This window comes from Geotrypetes seraphini, chromosome 11, assembly GCF_902459505.1.
Source record: "Geotrypetes seraphini chromosome 11, aGeoSer1.1, whole genome shotgun sequence".
Taxonomy (NCBI): domain Eukaryota; kingdom Metazoa; phylum Chordata; class Amphibia; order Gymnophiona; family Dermophiidae; genus Geotrypetes; species Geotrypetes seraphini.
Window position 1 is genome coordinate 39,750,179 of NC_047094.1, and position 22,478 is coordinate 39,772,656.

Genomic DNA, 22,478 nt, shown 5'->3' on the forward strand with positions numbered 1-22,478 from the left:
ACATTTGGTGGGGTTTTTCTCCCTTTTTTTTCCTAAATATTAGCACCTATGTTACAGAATTGAATTCTAGGTGTCACCCTTGATTCTTCTCCCCCTGGAGTCTATGAACACTGTCTACAGCAGACATGGGCAACTCCAGTCCTCAAGGGCTGGAATCCAATCGGGTTTTCAGGATTTCCCCAATGAATATGCATGAGATCTATTTGCATGCACTGCTTTCAATGCATATTCATTGGGGAAATCCTGAAAACCCAATTGGATACCGGCCCTCGAGGACACCGGAGTTGCCCATATCTTGTCTACAACATCACTAGCACCAGCTGATCCAGGCACCAAAAGATCTGAAACGGGAACTGAACCATTGAACTTCCTCATGCTGGTGCAAAGCAGAGACACTGACTAGCCCCATAACATTTAGAATTTTATTTTAGCCCAGTGATTCCAGCTGCACCAGCACTTGCCCCAATACTGTAAGCCACTGTTCTTCAACTGTCGGTCCGCAGAAAATTCCTGCCGGTCCGCGGAGGGCCTGCGAGATCGACGCGGTTAAGTTTCCCGTCGGCATCTCTTCCCCTTTCCCTTCCAGGGCTTAGGATCGGCTGCGGACAGCAAAAAGAAACACAGAAGCCGTGGGACTTTTCCTCTTGCCTGCATGCTATAGGCTCTGTTGATCCTGATCCCGCCCCCCTCTGAAGTGACTTCCTGTGTTTGAGGGGCAGGATTGAGACCGGCAGAGCTTATAGCAAATAGCAATGCAGGCAAGAGGAAAGGTCCCGCGGCTTCTGTCTTCGTTCAGAGTTCTGGGCAAGGGAACTGTACGTAAACTGTTAAGAACCAGGCTGCTTCCAATTTAGTGTCAGTTATGGTGAGACCAGCCATTATGACAATGGAGTCACTCTGGGGTAAGCAGCCAAGGGAGGGAATAAGAGATGCTGGATTCCCACGTCTTGTGGGAAGGGGATGGTAGACCCGGGGGGGGGGGGGGGGAATTGGTGTGACAGAAGGGAGATGGTGGATCCCCTTGGGGGAGGATAGTTATTGGCACTAGATGGGAGTTGGAAGAATAAGGACACAAAGACAGATGCTGGACCTTGCAGGGGGCAGAGAGACATGGAAATGCTGAACAGGAGGGTGGAGTATGAAGACAGAAGTAATATGCTGGACATGGGTAGAGGGAGTAGGGAGACAGAGGGGATATGCTGGACATGGTGAAGGGGGAATAGGGAGACAAGGAGAAGATGTTTAATAAGGAATTGAGGGAGTAGGGTGATGGAAGGTATATGCTGGATTAAGATGGGGAAAAGAGGGGAGGTACTGGAATACGTTCAATATAAAATCATAACTGAGGCTTGTTGGGATGGGATCAGATGGTTTGCGGGGACCAAGCTTGCGGAGATGGGGCGGAAATGTGTTTTTAAAATTTCAGTCTTAGTAGTTTGCCGGTCCACAAAATAATTATTTTTATTTCTGCCAGTCCACAGGTATAAAAAAGTTGAAAAACACTGCTGTAAGCTATTCAAGGTTTCTCATTATTGTTTTTGCCTTCACACTCTTTGCTCTACAACTTAGCCTATTTCCTGTATCCTACCAATAAGTACAGTGATACCTTGGAATCGGAACGCCCCAGAACTCGAACGCTTTGGAATCCGAACTTTTTTTTGTAGTAAATTTTGCCCCAGAATCCGAACTCTTCTTTGGTATTCGAACACCCTGCATATTGTATGTGTGTGTTTCTGCCCCAGAATCTGAATGCTGCTTTGGAATATTTGTTAATATTTGACCTTAAAATCCAGTGTATTTACTGTTAAAATATGAGTTTGTGGGACCCAGGAACGGATTAATCCAGTTTCTATTATTTTCTTTTTTTTCCTTTTTTTATAATCTTTATTCATTTTTACATCTTAAAACAAGTGTATCAATAAATTAACAATTGAAATTAAGTACATCACTTGAATTTCTTTCATATTTAACAGTAATACATAAAATTTAACCCCTTCCCTCCCACCCTTACCATAACATATATAATATTTTTTTTCATTTTTTTAAAACATATACAATAAGTGAAATACAGAGTAAATTAATCATTTTACAATATAGACATTACTTAAAATTCTCAAAAATTCATACTTATTAATATCCTCCCCTCACCTATCAAAACTTTTCCAACCATTTTCCAACCTTATTTACCTCCCATCCCTCCCCCCCACCCCAGGGTTTCTATTATTTTCAATGGGAAAAATTGTCTTGGAACTTGAACGCTTTGGAACACGAACAGGGTTCTGGAACGGATTAAGTTCAGATTCCAAGGCATCACTGCATTTATAACTAGAGTGAAAACAACACATTTAACTTTCAAAAGGGCAGTTATGATAAAATGAGGAAAATAGATGAGAAGAAAAAAAAAGCTAAAAGGAGCATCTGCAAAGGTTAGGAGCTTAAATCAAGCAAGGACATAGTTTAAAAATACCATCTTAAAAGCCTAAACCAGACATTCCACATATAAAAAAAGGTAGGCCAAACAGTAGTCATTAAGGTGAAAAGATGGGGTGAAAGACGCTATTAGAGCCTAAACAACCTCTTTAAAAAATGGAAAAAGGACCCAATCAAGAAAACAACACCTTTTTATCTAAATGGGGTTGGTGCATCTACAATCAACAGGACATTCTTGATTTAAAATGATTCTATCTGTGGGAGATAACCAAGAACCAGACATGCATAACAAGTCCAAACTATAATGCCCTATGAAATCATCAACATGAATGTGCATTAATATGAGCTACCTTAGTTCTGACCTTTTTCCCAACACCACATGATTAAAATAATCATGATTATACCTAACCAACACCAATATTCTAGGACTTATCTCTTGTAATTGATAATGCAAAGGCTGTACAAATGTATAATGACCGCAACTTATGATGACAGAAATCTTTGACATGAGATCAAGTAATATAATAGACAAACATCAAAATGAAATACTGCATGTATTTCAGTGCGGACAAAGGAAGGAACAAAGGGGCATGACCCGTTCCACTTGCACGCCCCTTCAGCACAATGCCTCTGTCTTTAAACGTCCTGAGGGTGATGTCACCAGTATAATCCTGGAAAACAACACACAGCTTCACAGTCAGAGGCAGAAATCCCTAGTTGATATTCTCAGTCAAAATACACACATTTTAAATTTATTATTTTTTTTTTTACTATACACCCTTTGTATGCTTTCTGTGCAGTGTACAAATTGCTAATATGTTCAATAGAAAGAGAAGGAAAAAAAAAAAAAAAAATTACCACATTTCCCTGGCCTATATATGGGTTTTGCAAGCCTGCCCAGTGGGTGCGGCTTGCATAACTGGGGCAGCCTATACTGTTTTTTTAAAAATCAGCCCCCTCTTACCTCCCTCACTGGATGGCGGACGGCTACCTCAAATCTCACGGCCAGCGGTGCAGGGCAGGAGCGATCTTTTCGATCTCCAGCCCGGCCCCGCACTGCTTCCTGCATGGCTTTGCCATCCTGCGAGAACTGATGGCAAAGCCGTGCAGGATGCAGCGCGGAACCGGGCTGGAGATCGCTCTTGCCCTGCACTGCTGGCCGTGAGATTCGAGGAGGCAGCCGTCAAGCAAGTGAAGTAAGGGGGGGGGGGTTGACTTAAAAAAACAAACAAACAGTATAGGCTGCGGCTAATACAATGCGACAGCTTATCTACCAGTTTAAAAAAAAACTTGCATAGGCATTTTCTGCGGCCTATACAAGGGGGCGGCCTATATGTGGGGAAATACGGTACACAGAAAAAAAAAAGAAAACTCCATTAAATGATAGGAAAGTAGAAGAGAGAGAAAGCTTAATACCATGCTGCTGGGGTCTCCAGCAGCATGTGCACACTGTAAGCTTCTCAACAAAGATGCCTCAGGAGCTGTAGCCGTTTTTAAACATCCTGCTTCAGCTCACTTATTGAGCTGTTACAGATGATGTGCCCTTATACTTGAAATTTGAAATGACAGACAAAGTATAAGCCAATCACTTCTCCGTGGAAAAAAAAAAAAAGTGTGCCATCTGTCACAGACCTACAATGATCTTTCTTTTGATGAACCAAGCATTTTAGAACACCTACCCGCCTACGCTTCATCCTGAATTTGATTACCTAGGCTTTAGAAAAAAGCTTAAGGCTTTACTCATTATTCAGGTCTTTGAGCTGTTCGGTTCAGCTGCCTGTGCCTATGCTATCTGTTTTGCCTCTTTGGTTCCTTTGACTGGGCTTAGACCAAATATACTACTTTATTGTTCCATCTTCCTTGTTTTTATACTTTTGGCTAATTGATTTTGGGGTGGCAATCTATGCCCTTGTTTTGGGCTTTAGTTTAGTTTAATGCCTTACTTCCATTGATGCATTTATACTGTATTATTTGTTTCACCTAGAGCAAGCAGTTAGAATGGATTGGCAATGTGTGTTTCAATAAAATAGATTAAAAAAAAAATTCAACTGTATATATATATATATATATATATATATATATATATATATATATATATATATATACAATGAAAAGTTAACTCGGTAAGAAAAAAGGAGAAAACAAGTAGACTGTACTCTTTAGACAGCTGCATTTCAAGCAAATTCTGCTTAATTTAAAACATACATTCTCTATATAGAAGGATATGCATATCTTTTTATTCCACCAAAATCTTAGACAAATCGCATAAAAACACAGACAATTAAAACCAGAAGTCAACCTGAGAACACAATACAATACAAAACACAGACAAAGACAACACTGCTAATGGCTTTGCATCAAAGCATGAATAGTAAAAGAAAGCTAATATTTTACTAGGCCCAAAGCCCAGCAAAAAAATGTGAATAAATACCCTAGACCAGTGGTATCAAACTCAAATCCTTTGCAGGGCCACATTTTGAATTTGTAGGTACTTGGAGGGATCTCAGAAAAAATAGTTAATGTCTTATTAAAGAAATGACAATTTTGCATGAGGTAAAATTCTTTATAGTTTATAAATCTTTCCTGTTGGCTAAGTCTTAATAATAATAATTTATTAATAATAGTAATTTATAGCTAAAGAGACATATAATCAAGAAACTGTTTTATTTTACTTTAGTGATTATGATAAACATACAGAGGGCTTCAAAATAGTACCTGGCAGGCTGCATGTGGCCGCTAGTTTGAGACCATTGACCTGGGAGCTGCCGCGTGAGCGGACTGTTGGACGTGATGGACCACTGGTCTGACCCAGCAGCGGCAATTCTTATGTTATTATGGTTTGGATAGGCTAGAGTGAGCTTCAATGGCAGCTCCAGTAGTTGGAACCCAAGGCGGACTTCTGCAGTCTAGCACCCAGTAATGTCAAAGAAAAAAAAATGATTTAATTAAAGCATATATTTGTATAATGAGTGTCATAACAGTTGGGCATACTGGATGGACCATTTAGGCCTTTATCTGCCATCATTAACTATGCTACTATGTAATTATGTTAGACACACTATATGTCTCCTGAAGACTCAAATATTTGACCAGTGATATATTTAGCATAGGGGAGGGGTGGACATTGCATGGAGCTTGGTCATTCTTTTACAGGCTTTAAATGTGTAGTCATTGAATCTATTGTTCCTATGCAGTGTCGGGGTGATTTAAAGCAGTGGTTCCCAACCGTGTCCTAGAGGACCACCAGGCCAATCGGTTTTTCAGGCTAGCCCTAATGAATATGCATGGAGCAGATTTGCATGCCTGTCACTTCCATTATATGCAAATCTCTCTCATCCATATTCATTAGGGCTAGCCTGAAAACCCGATTGGCCTGGTGGTCCTCCTGGACAGGGTTGGGAACCACTGATTTAAAGCACAAATTACATCAGAAGGAGCAAGCAGTGGATATTTCAATTCAATACAATTTGGCCCCATGGCCTTAACTAGAGAATTGAGTGGCATGCATTTTCTTTAAAGTCCTGATGTTTTAAAAAAAATCTTTTTGAGGTTCTAGAAGTAAGGTTAGGAAGTAGAATAGGAAGTTTGGGTGGGGTTTAAAATACCAGTTCTTTGGCATTCCACTGTTCCGAGCCGCTACAAAGGGCCTGTTACACAAGTAGTTGGATGAATTTTCATTTATTCATTCAGTTTTCTATACTGTTCTCCCAGGAGAGCTCAGAACGGTTTACAATATATCTAATGTACCTGGGGCAATGGGGGGGGGGGAGATTAAGTGACTTGCCCAGGGTTACAAGAAGCAATGTGGGTATGAATCCACAACCCCAGGGTGCTGAGGCTGTAGCTTTAACCACTGCGCCACACTCTCCCCAAGGTAGCTGAGGTATCGGCAAAACAACATACCTTGGTCAGGATAACAATGGATTAAATTTGGAACTATACTTGAGTTTCTCAAGGACCGATGTTTAGCACCTCTGATTTGTGTAGTCTGAGGGCAACTGTATTTGCAAGCATATGTCAAACAACAACAAAATATATTGTTTTCCTTCACCAAGTAATTTTTGAACACTATAATGCTGCTTTTTTTTTTTTTTTTTTTGCCGATACTTAAAATGTGTCCTGTTCTGGAACCTCAGAGGTCAAGGGGGTATTGCTGTTCACCACATGAATTACTCATTTTTATGTACTTAGCTGCTATTCAGAAGAAGGAAAGGAGGAATCAGTAAAAGTATCTTACTGCTTTGAATCCTGGAAAGCATTTCTATTTAATGTAGTGGCAAAGCTGATTTTCAATCCCTTAAACCACACTTGGAAAGGACAGAACCAAATCATGACAAACTAGGATAATAAATGTGTGCATAAATCCTCCAGATTCTTAACTGGTAATTTCCTGTGGCTTTTAGCATGCCAATTAATGCATTCTTTTTTTTTTTTTTTTTATAAAGGAGAGATCATTAAAGAAGAATTAGATGACATAGTACCTGTGCAGTAAACAGTCTTAGCAACGGTTGCCATGATGATGCTGGGAAGTCCAGTGCCTGCCCCGAGCTCCAGTGCTGTGCAGTTTCTGAAGAGGTCACGCTTCCAGAGAAGATAATCAGCGAGCAGAAAAGCCCCACGCCAAATCTGTAAGGAAGCAAAATGGTGCAGAGCTGTCAAGAGACAGTATAATGCAACCTTTAACCATCGTTTGGAAAAGGGGGAAGAGACAGAAGAGGAATGCATAAAGAAAAAATATATTTACTTGATCTAGACATTTCTATTCCGTTCTATTCTCAACAATTCTCATTTGCTCACTCCCAATTTGGATCTGGGCGACACACACCAAGTATAAACTTGCAAATTGACCAGGGTTTTAAAAGGTTTAAACAATTTCCTAAAACAGAAGTCCATAGGCCATTATTGAGAAGGCTTGGGGAAATCCATGCAAGACAAGAGTCCAACAGGAGGACAAGATCCCACAAACACCGAACAATAGAGAAAGCAATGTGAACGGACAATGAGCAATCCACAAGAGCCAGCGGCATGAGTCAAAGCCTTGCTTATTTTAATCCAGGATGTACAGTAACATGGACCCAACACAGTACTGTGTTTTGGCGAGCATAAGCGCCTGCATCAGGGGTCACTGTAAATTGGAATTCACAAAATAAAACGGCTTCTTTGTTGATGCATAAATCCTATCCAACAGAGTACAAGGTTCATCCTGGATTAAAATAAACAAGGCTTTGACTCATACCGCTGGTTCTTCTGGATTGCTCATTGTCCGTTCCCACTGCTTTCTCTGTTTGGGGAAATCCACTGCTTATTCCTAGGATACTCCAACTTAGATAGTATAGTAGCGCTAGATAATATATCAATGTTTTATAAATTCTTTCTTAGTCCAGTTTCTTTACAACTGGACCAAGAAAGAATTTATAAAACATTGATATATTATCTAGCGCTACTATACTATCTAAGTTGGAGTGAACTGTTTTGGTGTAAAGAGTGAGATTCTCTTTATATATACTATAAATATTGAAAGATGGCTCAAATGCAGACGACCAAAGAATTATTCCTAGGATAAGCAGCATAAAATCTGTTTTACTACTTGGGATCTAGCTAGGTTCTTGGGACCTGGGCTGGCCACTGTTGGAAACAGAATACTGGGCTTGATGGACCTTCCGTCTGTCCCCGTATGGCAGTTCTTATATCCTTATGTGAGCCAGGCATAGGACAGTCAAGCCTTTGTGACATCACTGATGAGTTTAGCTCTTAGGCATTGGTGGAATGAGGCATTATGACATCACAATCTCAGCTCAGGAATGTTGCTACTATCTGGGTTTCTGCCAAACACTTGAGACCTGGGAAACAGGATACTGGGCTTGATACTGGGCTTGATGGACCTTCGGTCTGTCCTTGTATGGCAATTCTTATGTTCTTATATATACTGATATTTGTCAACATTTGCTTATTTCTGATCTGAAGAAGGGGGTTTACCTTCGAAAGCTCATCATAAAATGCAATAAGTTAGTCCAATAAAAAAAGGTATCATCTTATTTCCTTTGGGCTTTTTTTTCTTTAAGAATTCTATGGTATTGAAGGTTAATAGCCAGTTTATGCACGAGTTCAGTATGGGCACATGGTTTTGTGGTTAGCTTCTGAATGAACCTGAAATAGTCCTGATTTATTCTCAGCCAGTAATAAGGAACATTAATGAATTTACATGCAATAAAAATAGTGGGCATGCCTCCCCAAAGTGCTGCATTAAAGTTTGCAACTGCCATGGGGAAAAATCCCATAATAACAATAACTTTATTTTTCTATACCGCCATAATCAAACGACTTCTAGGCGGTTCGCATTGAAAGAAGGCTGGACAATCGGCGAATTACAGAATGCATGAAGAGAAAATGTTACATAAGAGATTGGAGTTACATGGGGAAGGAATATGCGAGAGTTACCTGAGAGATTTCATCAGGGATCGCAGTGGGGAAATAACATAGTGAGAGAAGGTCATCTGTTTAGGCTGAACTGCCTGCAAATTTTAGTATGTTTTAGTAAAAGAGCTCTAAAATAGTGAATTAGGGCTTACCTGCTAATTTCCATTTCTTCAGTCTCTCCAGTCCAATGGGTTATGCACGCTTACCAGAAGATGGAGATCCAAACTACTGATGGTAGGCGTGCCTAACCTACTTGTCTGAACTGGTCTAGAGGGATGCTAAGGAATAAGTCAAATTTAAAACTTTTTTTTTCTATTTAAACATCGGTGGTTAGAGATGAAATTAGATTCAGCACCTCTAGCAACTTACAGCTTTCCACTATTCTCTGTCACTGGACTGGTGCTATGGAATTCTTTGCCTTTGTATCTTAACATAGCAGAACTTAGAAAGCATTTGCGCTTGTTTGCTTATTCCAGCTTATGGAGGTGGCAAAAATATGGGCTCCTTATACAAAGCCGCGCTAGCGGTTTTAGCGCAAGCACCGGATTAGCGCGCGCTGGCCAAAAATCTACCGCCTGCATCGACGCATCCAAATATGTACGAGCTGAACAACAACCGAATTCTGGTTCATAGACAACCCCGCGAAATACAAAGGCGCGCGCCGACAACTGAGCGCAAGACGGAGGCGCGCGCCGAAGAAAATTACAGTTTTTAGGGGATCCGACGGGGGGGGGTTTGTTGGGGAGCCCCCCCAGTTTACTTAATAGAGATCGCGCCGGCATTATGGGGGGTTTGGGGGGTTGTAACCGTCCACATTTTACTGTAAACTTAACTTTTCCCCCACGCCCCCCCCCCCGTCGGAGCCCTAAAAACAGTAATTTTGTGCAGCGCGCACCCCCACGCTGCGCTCAATTGTCTGGGCGCGCCTTTGTCCCGGCACGCTTTTGACCCGACACCGAACTTCCTGAGGAAAGATACTAGACACCCTCTATGATTTTACTTTATCGCTTTTACTTGCGAAGAACATTTTTGTCATTAAAACTTTTAGATCAAGAGCATCGTTTCCACAGTTTGTTTCTTGTTTCTGGCTCTTTACATATTTGTTTGCAACACAGAGAATATTTGAAATGAGTAGGAGCTGAAGACCTACTTAACATTTATGCTGTTTTTAGATTGTCCAAGATTTTTTATTATGGATGTTTTTATATGGAAGCCGCCAAGTACAAATGGATTGTGCAGGTTAAAAGTATTTTAAATAGATATAGGGAAAAATAGATATAGATTTGAGAAGGAAGCAGAGAAATTGAAATTGAATATTAAAAGTTAAAAAAATAGATGTAGTAGGGCAGAAAGTGAAGGAGAGAAAAACAGCAAATGGATAAGAAGGCCCTGGAAATACAGACACAGACCGAACGAAGCACAACCAGAGACTGGGAAAAGATGATTAGAAAACTAAAATTACCAGACAACAAAGATAGGAAAAATGATTTTATTTTTAGTGATTGAAATACATCAGTTTTGAGATTTACATCTTTGGTTTATATTTTACACTGTTCAGGAATAATTGCATTTGTTTCTATTTCTCTGGTGTTGTACTACATGCAGAGTTTTTGGTTAGGGTTTTGTTTGTATATATTCGGACTTTGGTTTGTAGCTGTCTATTTACATAGGTTTTATCTGTGTTCTGCATCTGTGATGAAGGCCAGGTTCTTCTGATAGGAATGAATGTTGAGAAGGAGGGGGGGGGGGCAGGAATTCTCAATTACTGTAGTTCAGGTCTGCAGGCAAAGAAGTTCTAGGAAGACAATTTTCAAAGTCATTCCCATAGAAGTCCCTTCTACTTTGTGGCATCGAAATACTGGAACAAACTGTCCCTACTCGATACGTCAAGCTCTGTCCCTGGCAATATTCAAATTCATTTATATTTCTATACCGTTCTCCCAGGAGAGCTCAGAATGGTTTATATGAATTTATTCAGGTACTTGAGCATTTTTCCCTGCCTGTCCCAGTGGGCTCACAATCAAGTTTCAAGTTTATTATGTTGTGATATACCGCTTTACATTCCAAAGCAGTTTACATCAAGTTTCAAGTTTATTTATATTTAATGGTTCGCTTAATAATTCTAAGCGAATAACATAACAGTAAATATTGGGATAAAAACAGTTAAAAATATTATTATAGCTTAAAAATATTATTAACTTAAAAATAAAAAAAACATGGTCATGACAAACTAACAATACAGACAATACTGGAATGATTGGAAAAAACATAAGGGGATAAAAGTTACAAAATTGTTGTTTCCCCGCAGGGAAGAGAAGAAAACTGGATAGGGTAGGATAGAACACTGGGGTTGGGGTATAAGTAAAGTAAATCCTTTTCACATTTTGATTATTTTAAATTATCGAGGAAAAAATTCCTCTTTAAAGATTGAAAGAAGCTTTAAAAAGAAATGTTAACATCTTAACAGAATTATAAAAATTAATTAAACCTTGGGGGAATGGACAAGCAAACTAATAGCAGTTATTAAGACAAAAAATTGAAACAAAAGGGAGCAAGGGTAGGGATACAATATTAAAAATAAAAAGAGAAGGTCCAGGAGAAAACATTGGGAAGTTGGGTAGTCTGGAATAGGCCTCATTGCTTTTTTTTTTCTTATTAATCCTTAATTTCATAAGCATCTTTGAAGAGAAAAGTTTTAAGATTAGATTTAAAGTTAATTAAACTAGATTCCTGTCGTAAGGTTGCAGGAAGGGCAGAATCTATCTAATGTTCCTGGAGCAATGGGGAGGGATTAAGTGACTTGCCCAGGGTCACAAAGAACAGCATGGGTTTGAACCCACAACCCCAGGGTGCTGAGGCTGCAGCTTTAACCACTGCGCCACTCTAGAAATCATGATGCAGTAAAAGTGAGCCTAAGGACAATCAAGCTATTGTGACATCACTGATGAGGTTAGGTCTTGGCCATTGGTGGAATGAGGCATTACGACATCAGAATATCAGCTCCGATTATCAGAGGCTGAAACTTTTCACACTATTTATTCAGTTTTCTATACTGTTCTCCCGAAGGAGCTCAGAATGCATTTTTCCCTGTCTGTCCCAGTGGGCTCACAATCTATCTAATGTACCTGGGGCAATGGGAGGGATTAAGTGACTTGACCAAGGTCACAAGGAGCAGTGTGGGTTTGAACCCACAACCTTAGGGTGCTGAAGCTGCAGCTTTAACCACTGCACCACTCCAGAAATCACTGATGAGGTTGATTCTTGGCCACTGGGGGAATGAGACATTATGACATCACAATACCAGCTCTGGTAATAAGAGACTGAAACTTTTCACACTATTTATTCAGTTTCTATACTGTTCTCCTGAGGGAGCTCAGAACGGTTTACATGAATTTATTCAGGTACTTAAACATTTTTCCCTGTCTGTCCCAGTGGGCTCAGAATCTGGGGCAATGGGGGGATTAAGTGACTTGCCCAGGGTCACAAGGAGCAGCGTGCTGAGGCTGCAGCTTTAACCACTGCGCCACACTCTCCCCGCTTCTTTGATGCTGCTTTCAGTTCCAAATTCCAACCCATACCTGTTTTATCATTCCCTCTGCAATTCTCCCACCTGGCCACTGTATATAGCTGCACCTTTTTGTCCAGTTGGTCCATCTCAACTAGATTGTAAGCTCATTCGAGCAGGGGTTGTCTCTTCCATTGTGTATAACGCTGTGTAAGCCCGACACTGCTACAGAAAAGATAAGTGGTAGTGGCAGAAGAGAACTATGCTAAATATAGTAAAAATGGTTGTCTGTGTTTTATAAAAAGAGACTTACTTGTTTACCGACATCTTCCAGCGGTGTTGCCATGGTGTGTTCTGTGTAATGAAATGCAAATGATACATAATTAAATAAAGCTTTCAAAACACTACATAGTGCATCAGTTTTTCCTCACAGAGCTATTTATTTTTACAAGCAGCAGACTTAAAAATTTAAGGCTCCTTTTACTAAATGGCGCTAGAGATCTTTAGTGTGGGCCGGCGCGGTAAATGCTCCAATGCACATAGAATTCCTATGAGTGTCGGAGCATTTACCTTGCCGGTCTGTGCTAAAAAATCTCTAGCGCGGTTTAGTATAAACCAGCGTTAGCATTTAACATGTAGAAAACATTAAACTAATAAGAGGAGAGCAAAGGGTGGATCATTTACGTTTTTGCAGCAGCATAAATCGAGAAGCCTTGATGACAGAGGGCTTTTTGCGCTCCTTCTAGGCTCTTGCATCTCCAAAAGTAGCCAGCAATTAAACAGATGCAGCATCTTCAGTTCACCTGATGCCTTGCTTTTCCTACTACAAGCATTAAAATGGCTATCCAAATATTCATTCACATATTTTATTTGATTTATTGATATCTGTTATTGAGGCATATTGTATGAGGTATGGAATTTTATATTTTGATCTATGGGCTGCATACGAAGGGGTTTCGTCAGTCGTAAGGCGGAAGTCATTATGCCATTGTATAGATCCATGGTGAGGCCCCACCTGGAATACTGTGTGCAATTCTGGAGGCCGCATTATCGCAAGGATGTGCTGAGACTGGAGTCGGTGCAAAGAATGGCCACCCGGATGGTCTCGGGACTCAAGGATCTACCATACGAAAAACGGCTTGACAAATTACAGCTATACTCGCTCGAGGAGCGCAGAGAGAGGGGGGACATGATCGAGATGTTCAAGTATCTTACGGGCCGCATCGAGGCGGAGGAAGATATCTTCTTTTTCAAGGGTCCCACGACAACAAGAGGGCATCCGTTGAAAATCAGGGGCGGGAAACTACGAGGTGACACCAGGAAATTCTTTTTCACTGAAAGAGTGGTTGATCGCTGGAATAGTCTTCCACTACAGGTGATTGAGGCCAGCAGCGTGCCTGATTTTAAGGCCAAATGGGATCGGCACATGAGATCTCTTCACAGGGCAAAGGTAGGGGAGGGACATTAAGGTGGGCAGACTAGATGGGCCGTGGGCCCTTATCTGCCGTCTATTTCTATGTTTCTATATGTGGGTTTGGCCAGTTTTGGCCTTAAATGAAATTTGTCGTTGATGCGACGTGTATGTTATATGTAATTTGCTTTGATATGTAAGTATGTAATTTGTTATAGTGTGTCTCTGAAGTGTTTTGTACGATAATTGTACATTTTTCTCTCGCCCTGGATAAGGGCGGGTGAGAAATAACAAACAAACAAAATCTCAGAACGAACAAACATATCTAAATCAACTTTTCTTCCTTTGTTGTTATTTAACTTTTGCAGTCTAGAAATCTGATGTTATGTTATGTAATACTACTATCCATTCAGTCGTATCTGACCCTTTGGTTACTCTATAGGCCAGTCCTCGCCATTCTTCCTTGTTTTCCACAGCTTCTTTCAATTGCTTGATGTTCATTCCCATGTTATTTTCGATGGTATCCAGCCAACGGGCCTTTGGTTTCCCCTGTTTCCTTTTACCACTGACCAATCTGAGTAGCACCTCTTTTTCTAGTGAATTCACCCTCATCACGTGTCCAAAATAGTAGCATAACATAGTAAATGATGGCAGATAAAGACCAGAATGGTCTTTATCTGCCCATTAAAAATACATGATTAAATTAACTTGTCTCTTCTTTGATATTTCTGGGTCATAGACTGTAAAGTCCACCTGGTATTGTAAATAGGTCAGTTTCTGTCTGGGAATCTTGCCTTCCAGAGACAACTCTGGGTTTATATGATCAAAAACATCTTTGTTGGTGATCCTAGCTGTCCATGGGATTAGTAGAAGTCTTCTCCAGCACCACAGCTGAAAGGCATCAATTTTTCTTCTATCCGCTTTTGTGAGTGTCCATGTCTCGCAGCCACATGTCATGATTGGGAACACAATGATAGTGATCAATCTTTGTTTGATGATGATCGCGATGTCCTTGAACGTCCATATTTGGTCTATGCTCACCATGTCTGCACGCCCCAGTGCTAAATCGACGCTTGACCTCTGCTGTTGAACTACCACTGGGATTAATGAGGGACAGTGGCCAGTCATCTTAAAACCACCCATAATAAAAGCACCTAGCCAGAGCAAACTGCAGGAACTGTGGCATCCTCAGATAGCTTTTGTGCTCCCATCTTAGGGTCAATCTTTCAGATACTGTGAGAAGGTACATACTGTGAGAAGGTACGTTCATTTTATTTTTTCCAGTTCAGTTTGTTGGGTATTTAATAACAATAATAATTTTATTCATTTATACCGCCATTATCAAAAGTTCTAGGCTGTTTACACCAAAAGAAACTGGACAGTCAGCGAATTACATTCATACATAAGAATAAAATCGTACAATAAAAGTTAAAAATTTGATTACAATCTTAAGAATACCCAATTAAGTGATAAATTTGTCAAACAGAGAAGACTTTAATTTTTGAAAAGAACAATAGGACGTGGCTTGATGAATACATTCACCAAGCCAAGATTGCAGTTTACGTGCTTGAAATGCTAAGGTCCTGTCAAAAAAGGTCTTATAACAGACACCATTTGGCTTAGGAAAGGCAAATAAGTAAAAACTTCTTGTATTCCTTGATGGTCTATATAAATCCAAATGAGGGGATAGATAAACTGGAGACAATTTTGATATCAACTTAAAGCAGATACAAGAAAATTTGAATAGTACTCTTCCTTCTAACGCTAACCAATGCAATAAACGATAATATGGGCTGACGTGGTCATTCTTCTTCAGACCAAAAATCAATCGGACTGCGGTGTTCTGAATTATTCTTTACCACGTGTTCTTGTTGGGTTTCTCCCAAGTTCTTTTCTAGGATCTCATTTTCTTATTTCATTCACCTGTTTTCTTCACCTATATATATCCCCTACATTGCCTCATCTGCCTTTTTGATCTACCTACAACCAGATTTTATTTCTCTCTCATCCTTTTTACCTTTCAAACACTACCTTTCCATTTCTTTCCTAGACCCCGCCTCTCATTCCTTCACCAGCCTCCTATTCCTTCTTTCATTCACTTTCTGGTTCCCTTTTTCTACCATCTGTAAGTATCCCCTCCCCAACCTCATCTACCTTCCTCTGACTCTCATCCTCTTATCAATCCCTGGACCTTTCCCGTCATTCATCCCCTCTTCACCTCCAGTCCTTTTCTTATATCTTAGTTTATAGCCCCCTCTGTCCTTTTCAATTGTCTAACCATTTTCCCTCCTTATATCCCTTACTCAATTACCATTGTCATTCTTAATCCTTTCTCAATTTTTAGCTTCCACTAACCACAGCTCTTCCATCCTACATCCTATCAAATCTGAGTCCTTATTCACAATCTCACCTAAGCCCCACTTAAACTCTCCATACCCAGCCATATCATGTGTATTCTGCTCTCCACCCAATCCCAGAGACTCTACTTAAGCCTGCGTTAGAGACTGACATGGTGACTGAACACCACTGCAAACCACGGTGGACCACGATTTAACCGTGGGAAAGGGGAAAAAAAAAAAAAGGGCTGTCTAGCACCGGAACAGGAACAAGGCCTTATACCATGAGCATGGTAAAAGGTCTTGCTCCCTTGGTACAAAAAACAAAAATAAATAAAATTGCACCTGGGTCAGCATCTCTGCGAGTCCAGCAACCCCCTCCTCCCCACATGCAAGTCGGCACACCTAAACATTCCTCCTCTTTGGTCTGTGCCTATTTTATCTTTTGCCTCAGCCGCCATGGAGAACAATCTTCAAAGGCCTGCACCGAAGCCTTCCTTCTGCATTGGAAGGCCCGTGTGTTTCCGAAATTTGTAAAAGTTCAAGCTCCTGGCAGAGATGATAGATGGTAGCATTATGAAACCTGAACCTGGGCCTCCTATCTTCTCTATGCTATGGCTCACCCATTCGCTTAGTATATGTGTGCTGCCTGCATCCATTACCATCCACTGTGCTCCCAGCCATCAAGGAGTTCCCCTACAAGCACACAGGACCACAGCCATATATCACTAGTTCTCACACTGTTTTACATGGTCTAAGTCACAATGTCCAAGTTCCGTCTAAGCTCTGTTGTAAAACTTTCGGTTTTACATGCTGTACGACTAAGTCTAAGCCGGCCCACGTCCCACCCAACTCCCGCCTTCGACACACCTCCCGAAATGCCCCGTTTAGCTTTGGACGTTGAGCGGCACTATGAAGGCCTAGGTCGTTTTTAAATACGTCCAAAACCCGGTTTTATTATCGGCGCGTGGACGTTTTTGAGAAATGCTCGTCCAAGTGCCAACTTAGGCCAGTTTTTGGACGTTTTTCTCTTTCGATTACGAGACCCTTATTATTTTAAAGTGTTTGAGGCTTGTGCAGATGTGGACAGAGCTTGCAGGAATGGGGCAGGGACAGGAAATAAACTTCCCGGGACAAGACAGGAAGATGAGTTCCTGTGGGGATGGGGAAAATTTGTCCCCATGTCATTCTCTAAGTGCCAGCAAACTACAATTTCAGAAAGTGCACTTGGTGAAATATGGAACATAGTAAAGGATCTAGAGAATCTTTTTAGACATTAACACATTTATTTTCAAGCTAAAAAAATCTCTTCAGTCAGTAAATTCTGGGATGTATGGAATGAATAGCAAGAGCTTTAATTTTAAGACTGCCTGAAGCAGCCAGCTTCTTATTAATGCAACACATGAATAAAGAAGAATTTAAGAAAGGTCGCTATTAATGGCAGTGGGCAGAGGAGGACTTGTATCTTCAGGCAGTATTTAGCTGCATGACAGAAGGGGCAGTTTCCAAACTTACAAAAATAGCAGGTACAGACAGTTTTAAAAGTACCGTATTTGCCGGCGTATAAGACGACTTTTCAGTACCTTAAAATCCTCCCCAAAGTCGGGGGTCGTCTTATACGCCGGGTACTGTTTACATCACAGTTCTTCAACCGCCGGTCCGCAGAAAATTCCTGCCGGTCCGCACAGGACCGGCGAGATGGACCCGTTAAATTTTCTGCCCCGATGGTGTTTGCAGAAATCTTCTGTTCCTCCCAGCCTCGGGCGATCAAGACAGGCGGTCATTCCCTCTGTGAGTCTCGCCTATGCGGAAACAGGAAGTTGAAACAAAATAGGCGGGACTCAGAGAGGGAAGGTCCCGACGTTTGCAGCCTGTCTTGATCGCTGCCCCTGCTGAGTCGCCGAAGAGGGCCGCGGGGAAAGTGCAGGCAGAGAGAAGATGGTCAGCGTGCGCGGGGAGGTCAGCGTGTCGATTGGGGCCATCAGCAGCGTTTGTGCTGAGTCTGCCCACGTGCAGGATGCGGCGGGGTAGGGGCCTCCGACTCGTCTTGGGTGGCTGGGCCTGCGGTGCAAAGCTGTTTTTGCCGGCTTGGGGGGGGGGGTCGCGAATCGGAAGAAGGGGTAGTCTTATACGGCGAGTATATAACAAACTCTATATTTTAACTGTAAAAGTTGGGGGGTCGTCTTATACGCCCAGTCATCTTATACACCCAGTCGTCTTATACGCCGGCAAATACGGTAAGTTGAATCCAAGGTGAAAAATACCTGCAGAGGTTTGAAAATCTGTGCCCACTTTAACTCTCTTGATCTACTTCAGGCACTGGCAATGCCCTTTCTACCTGCCTTTACATTGAATAATTGTCAAAAGCCTACTTTAGGCAAGTATACATGTTCATCTGCGTAAAATGCTTTGAAAATTGACCTCAGAATGGTTAGGCAGAGACTCTTGCATGTTCTCTCTGGGAGACTGATGGAATGCTTGTTAAAATTTAAAAGAAAGCATTAAAACCTCCACAAATGTTCAAATTACATTACGGGCTCCTTTTACGAAGGCACGTTAGGGCCCTAATGCGCGGAATAGTGCACGCTAAAATGCCCCGCGCGCTAGCCACTACCGCCTCCTCTTCAGCAGGCGGTAGTTTTTTGGCTAGCGCGCGCACTAATCCGGTGCGTGCGCTAAAAATGCTAGCGCACCTTCGTCAAAGGAGCCCCAAGTCTTGATTTCAGATAAAGTACTTGTAACGTTATGAGGCATTTGATGACCAAAGTATGAGCCTCGCTTTGTGCAATGAAATTTTTGGCCCATTTTTAAGGCCAATAATGAAAAAGGTAATCTAATCTGGGTAATTCCATCAGTATATCTTAATTCAGCATCAAAAACTGTAGAGATAAGCCAAATTTGAGCTTTCTACTAGTTTTGGTTTATGTACTGTTTGTACTGAAAGTAGCCACTTTTGTCAGTCTGCATGTGACCAGAATCAAAGTATCCCTCACATCAGACGCTCTAGTTAGTAACATAGTAACATAGTAGATGACGGCAGATAAGGACCCGAATGGTCCATCCAGTCTGCCCAACCTGATTCAATTTAAATTTTTTTTTTTTTTTTCTTCTTAGCTATTTCTGGGCGAGAATCCAAAGCTTTACCCAGTACTGTGCTTGGGTTCCAACTGCCGAAATCTCTGTTAAGACTTACTCCAGCCCATCTACACCCTCCCAGCCATTGAAGCCCTCCCCTGCCCATCCTCCACCAAACGGCCATACACAGACACAGACCGTGCAAGTCTGCCCAGTAACTGGCCTAGTTCAATATTTAATCTTATTTTCTGATTCTAAATCTTCTGTGTTCATCCCACGCTTCTTTGAACTCAGTCAGAGCAGAGCAATGGCAGATGAAGTTCAACGTGGAGAAATGCAAAGTAATGCATTTAGGTAGTAAGAATAAGGAACACAAGTATAGAATGTCAGGCGCAACTCTGGGTAAGAGCGAACAAGAAAAGGACCTGGGTGTACTGATAGATAGGACCCTGAAGACATCAGCACAATGCGCGGCAGCGGCAAAGAAAGCAAACAGAATGTTAGGCATGATAAAGAAAGGAATCACGAGTAGATCGGAGAAAGTCATAATGCCGCTTTATAGAGCAATGGTCAGACCACACTTGGAATACTGTGTCCAACATTGGTCTCCCAACCTAAAGAAGGATATAAAACTGCTGGAGAGGGTGCAGAGACGAACAACGAAGCTAATAAGAGGTATGGAGAACTTGGAATATGAGGAACGACTCAAGAAACTGGGACTGTTCTCCCTTGAGAAGAGGAGGCTGCGAGGGGACATGATCGAGACGTTCAAAATGCTGAAAGGCATCGATAAAATAGAGCAGGAAAATAAATTATTTACATTGTCCAACGCGACACGGACAAGAGGACATGGTTTGAAGCTAAGGGGGGACAAGTCCATGACAAATGTCAGGAAGTTCTGCTTTACACAGCGAGTGGTAGACGCCTGGAATGCTCTCCCAAAGGAGGTTATTAAGGAATCCACTGTGCTAGGATTCAAAGGCAAATTAGATGCACATCTCCTTACGAGAGGCATAGAGGGATATGGGTGACTAAAACTACATCTGGGCCTCCGCGTGTGCGGATCGCCGGACTCGATGGACCATGGGTCTGATCCGGAGATGGCAGTTCTTATGTTCTTATGTCACAGTTTTACTCTCCACCACCTCTCTCGGGAGCGCATTCCAGGCATCCACCACCCTCTCCGTAAAGTAGAATTTCCTAACATTGCCCCTGAATCTACCACCCCTCAACCTCAAATTATGTCCTCTGGTTTTACCATTGTCCTTTGTCAGCAAAGTTACTTAGAGAGAAAGTCTATAAACAGGGGTACCAAGGGCTGAATTCGGTAAATGGCAGCGGGGTACCAAGGGGGTGGGAACGGTATGCCCCAGGTGCAAGCCATGAGGGGGGGTGTTCCCAGCCTTGGAGTCATGGTCCGGGAACTTTGCTTCTCACAGCCCGGTCCCCAAGGCTCTGGGTAGTCCCCATGGCCCAGCATGCTCCCAGCCCTCTCCCCTGCCCGATGGCCCTCCACCCCCCCGTGAAGCCGAAGTCAGTGTTCTTCAACCACCGGTCCATGGACCGGTGCCGGTCCACAGAAATTTCCTGCCGGTCAGGACCGGCATGTGCATCAGGCCCAAAGCAGTGTTGTTCAATCGCTGGTTCGCGGCGCGACTGATGCGGCGTTATCTTTGGGCCAGCTCCTTCTTCCTCACCGACTCAGTGCACAAAGCCACGGGCAGCGGCTCCTACGCACGTCCTGCGCCTGAACTGGAAGCCTTCTCTCTGACGTCGCAACATCAGAGGGAAGGCTTCCAGATGGCCCACAACTTAGCCCAGTGTTTTTCAACCGCCGGTCCGCAGACCGATGCCGATCCACAAAATAATTCTTTTATTTCTGCCAGTCCATAGGTGTAAAAAGGTTGAAGAACACTGCTCTAGTTCATGAACAAATGCATAACCGACTCTTAATATTTGCAGTGTTAATATCTAAGTCTTAATATGTTCTTCGGCTACTCATACATAAAATGTCAAGAAATTTCGAGATGATCAATTGGGGACATGTTTCAAACTGGACCACTTGACATGGAATGACCCTAAAGCTATTTGCTGAAAATCAACTTAATTAACAGGTGTCCTTTTACTAAAGCTTGGCGCGTGCTAACAGAATTAGCACTTGGCACTTAGCATACATTAAGGGCTCCTTTTACTAAGGTGCGCTAGCGTTTTTAGCGCACGCAGGAAATTACCGTGCGCTACGCTTCTATAACTAACGCCAGCTCAATGCTGGCATTAAGGTCTAGTGCGCGGGGCAATGTAGCGCGCGCTATTCCGCGCATTAAAGCCCTAACGCAGCTTAGTTAAAGGAGCCCTAAGCTTTAGTAATAGAGCCCCTTAGTAATGTATTATAATTAATGTTCTTATAATGCTAAGAAGTATAATACACATTAGTTATATCTATAGATGAACTTTTCATTCCAAGAACTTACCAATTTTGATAATATCTTGACAAAAGTGTTCTAGTTCTTCATCTTCCGTTGGATCTTCCGTAGCCTTTGTCAAAATTATAGGATGGATTGTCTCCCTTGAATGCTCTTTGTTTTCTTCAAGAGGTTTTCGGATAACTTCCAGATCTCCATCGTCATCTAACAAAGCTTCAAGTCCTTGGAAAGCACGTGACTGTCTTTCGTCCTCACTAATGCTATGGCCACCTTCTTCCCGTCTCCAGTTTTCACTGTATTTGTCTTGCTCTGTAGCAGCCTCTCTCTCAAATCCATTTTTAGAATGTTTCTCATCCCTTAGATCCTCATCCCAAAGAATCTGAAACTGCGACACAAAAACTAAAGAAAAAAAAAAAAAAATGAGTCTTAAGATGGAGCTTAACCCATCAATGCTGAAACAAAATTTTTTGCTATCAGTATGGAGGAAGGACCTCAAATTCACACCGTATGTAGTAACATTGCTCACGTTTCAAACAATGTTGTTCACATTGATTATCTCAACATGAGAAACGTAGCAGACTATTGACACTGACTAGTCTGTCGGTGAGATTTGCTTCCAGTCTAAGGGTTCCAATGGGTCAAGTTTTCAGAATATCCTCAATGAAGATTTGCATGCATGCTGCTGCTGCTGTGAGGATAATTTTGCAAGTCTTCTGTACATGTAAATGGACTTTTATAAAATTAGGCAACACCTAAACATGCATGGCGCAAACCCAGGGTTACCAGACTTCCAGATTTCCCTGGCAAGTCCTCCTTTTGAGTACATGTCGGGGGTCTGGATGGCTTTTCAAAACCTGGCACTTTGTCTGGGTTTTGAAAAG

The 22,478-nt window shown here is 41.9% G+C and overlaps 1 protein-coding gene across 4 annotated transcripts in view; it reads right to left on the minus strand.

Annotated features, from left to right (window-relative positions):
* METTL22 (methyltransferase like 22) overlaps positions 1-22,478 on the minus strand; it is a 123,620-nt gene that overhangs the window by 93,764 nt on the left and 7,378 nt on the right. For all 4 annotated transcript variants that reach the window (XM_033962637.1, XM_033962638.1, XM_033962636.1 and 1 more), the window contains 3 exons: positions 21,646-21,996; positions 12,666-12,706; positions 6,912-7,056 (listed from right to left, as the gene is read on the minus strand). In XM_033962637.1, the coding sequence (XP_033818528.1) occupies positions 6,912-7,056; positions 12,666-12,706; positions 21,646-21,996 (537 nt within the window). The remainder of the gene's footprint in view (positions 1-6,911; positions 7,057-12,665; positions 12,707-21,645; positions 21,997-22,478) is intronic.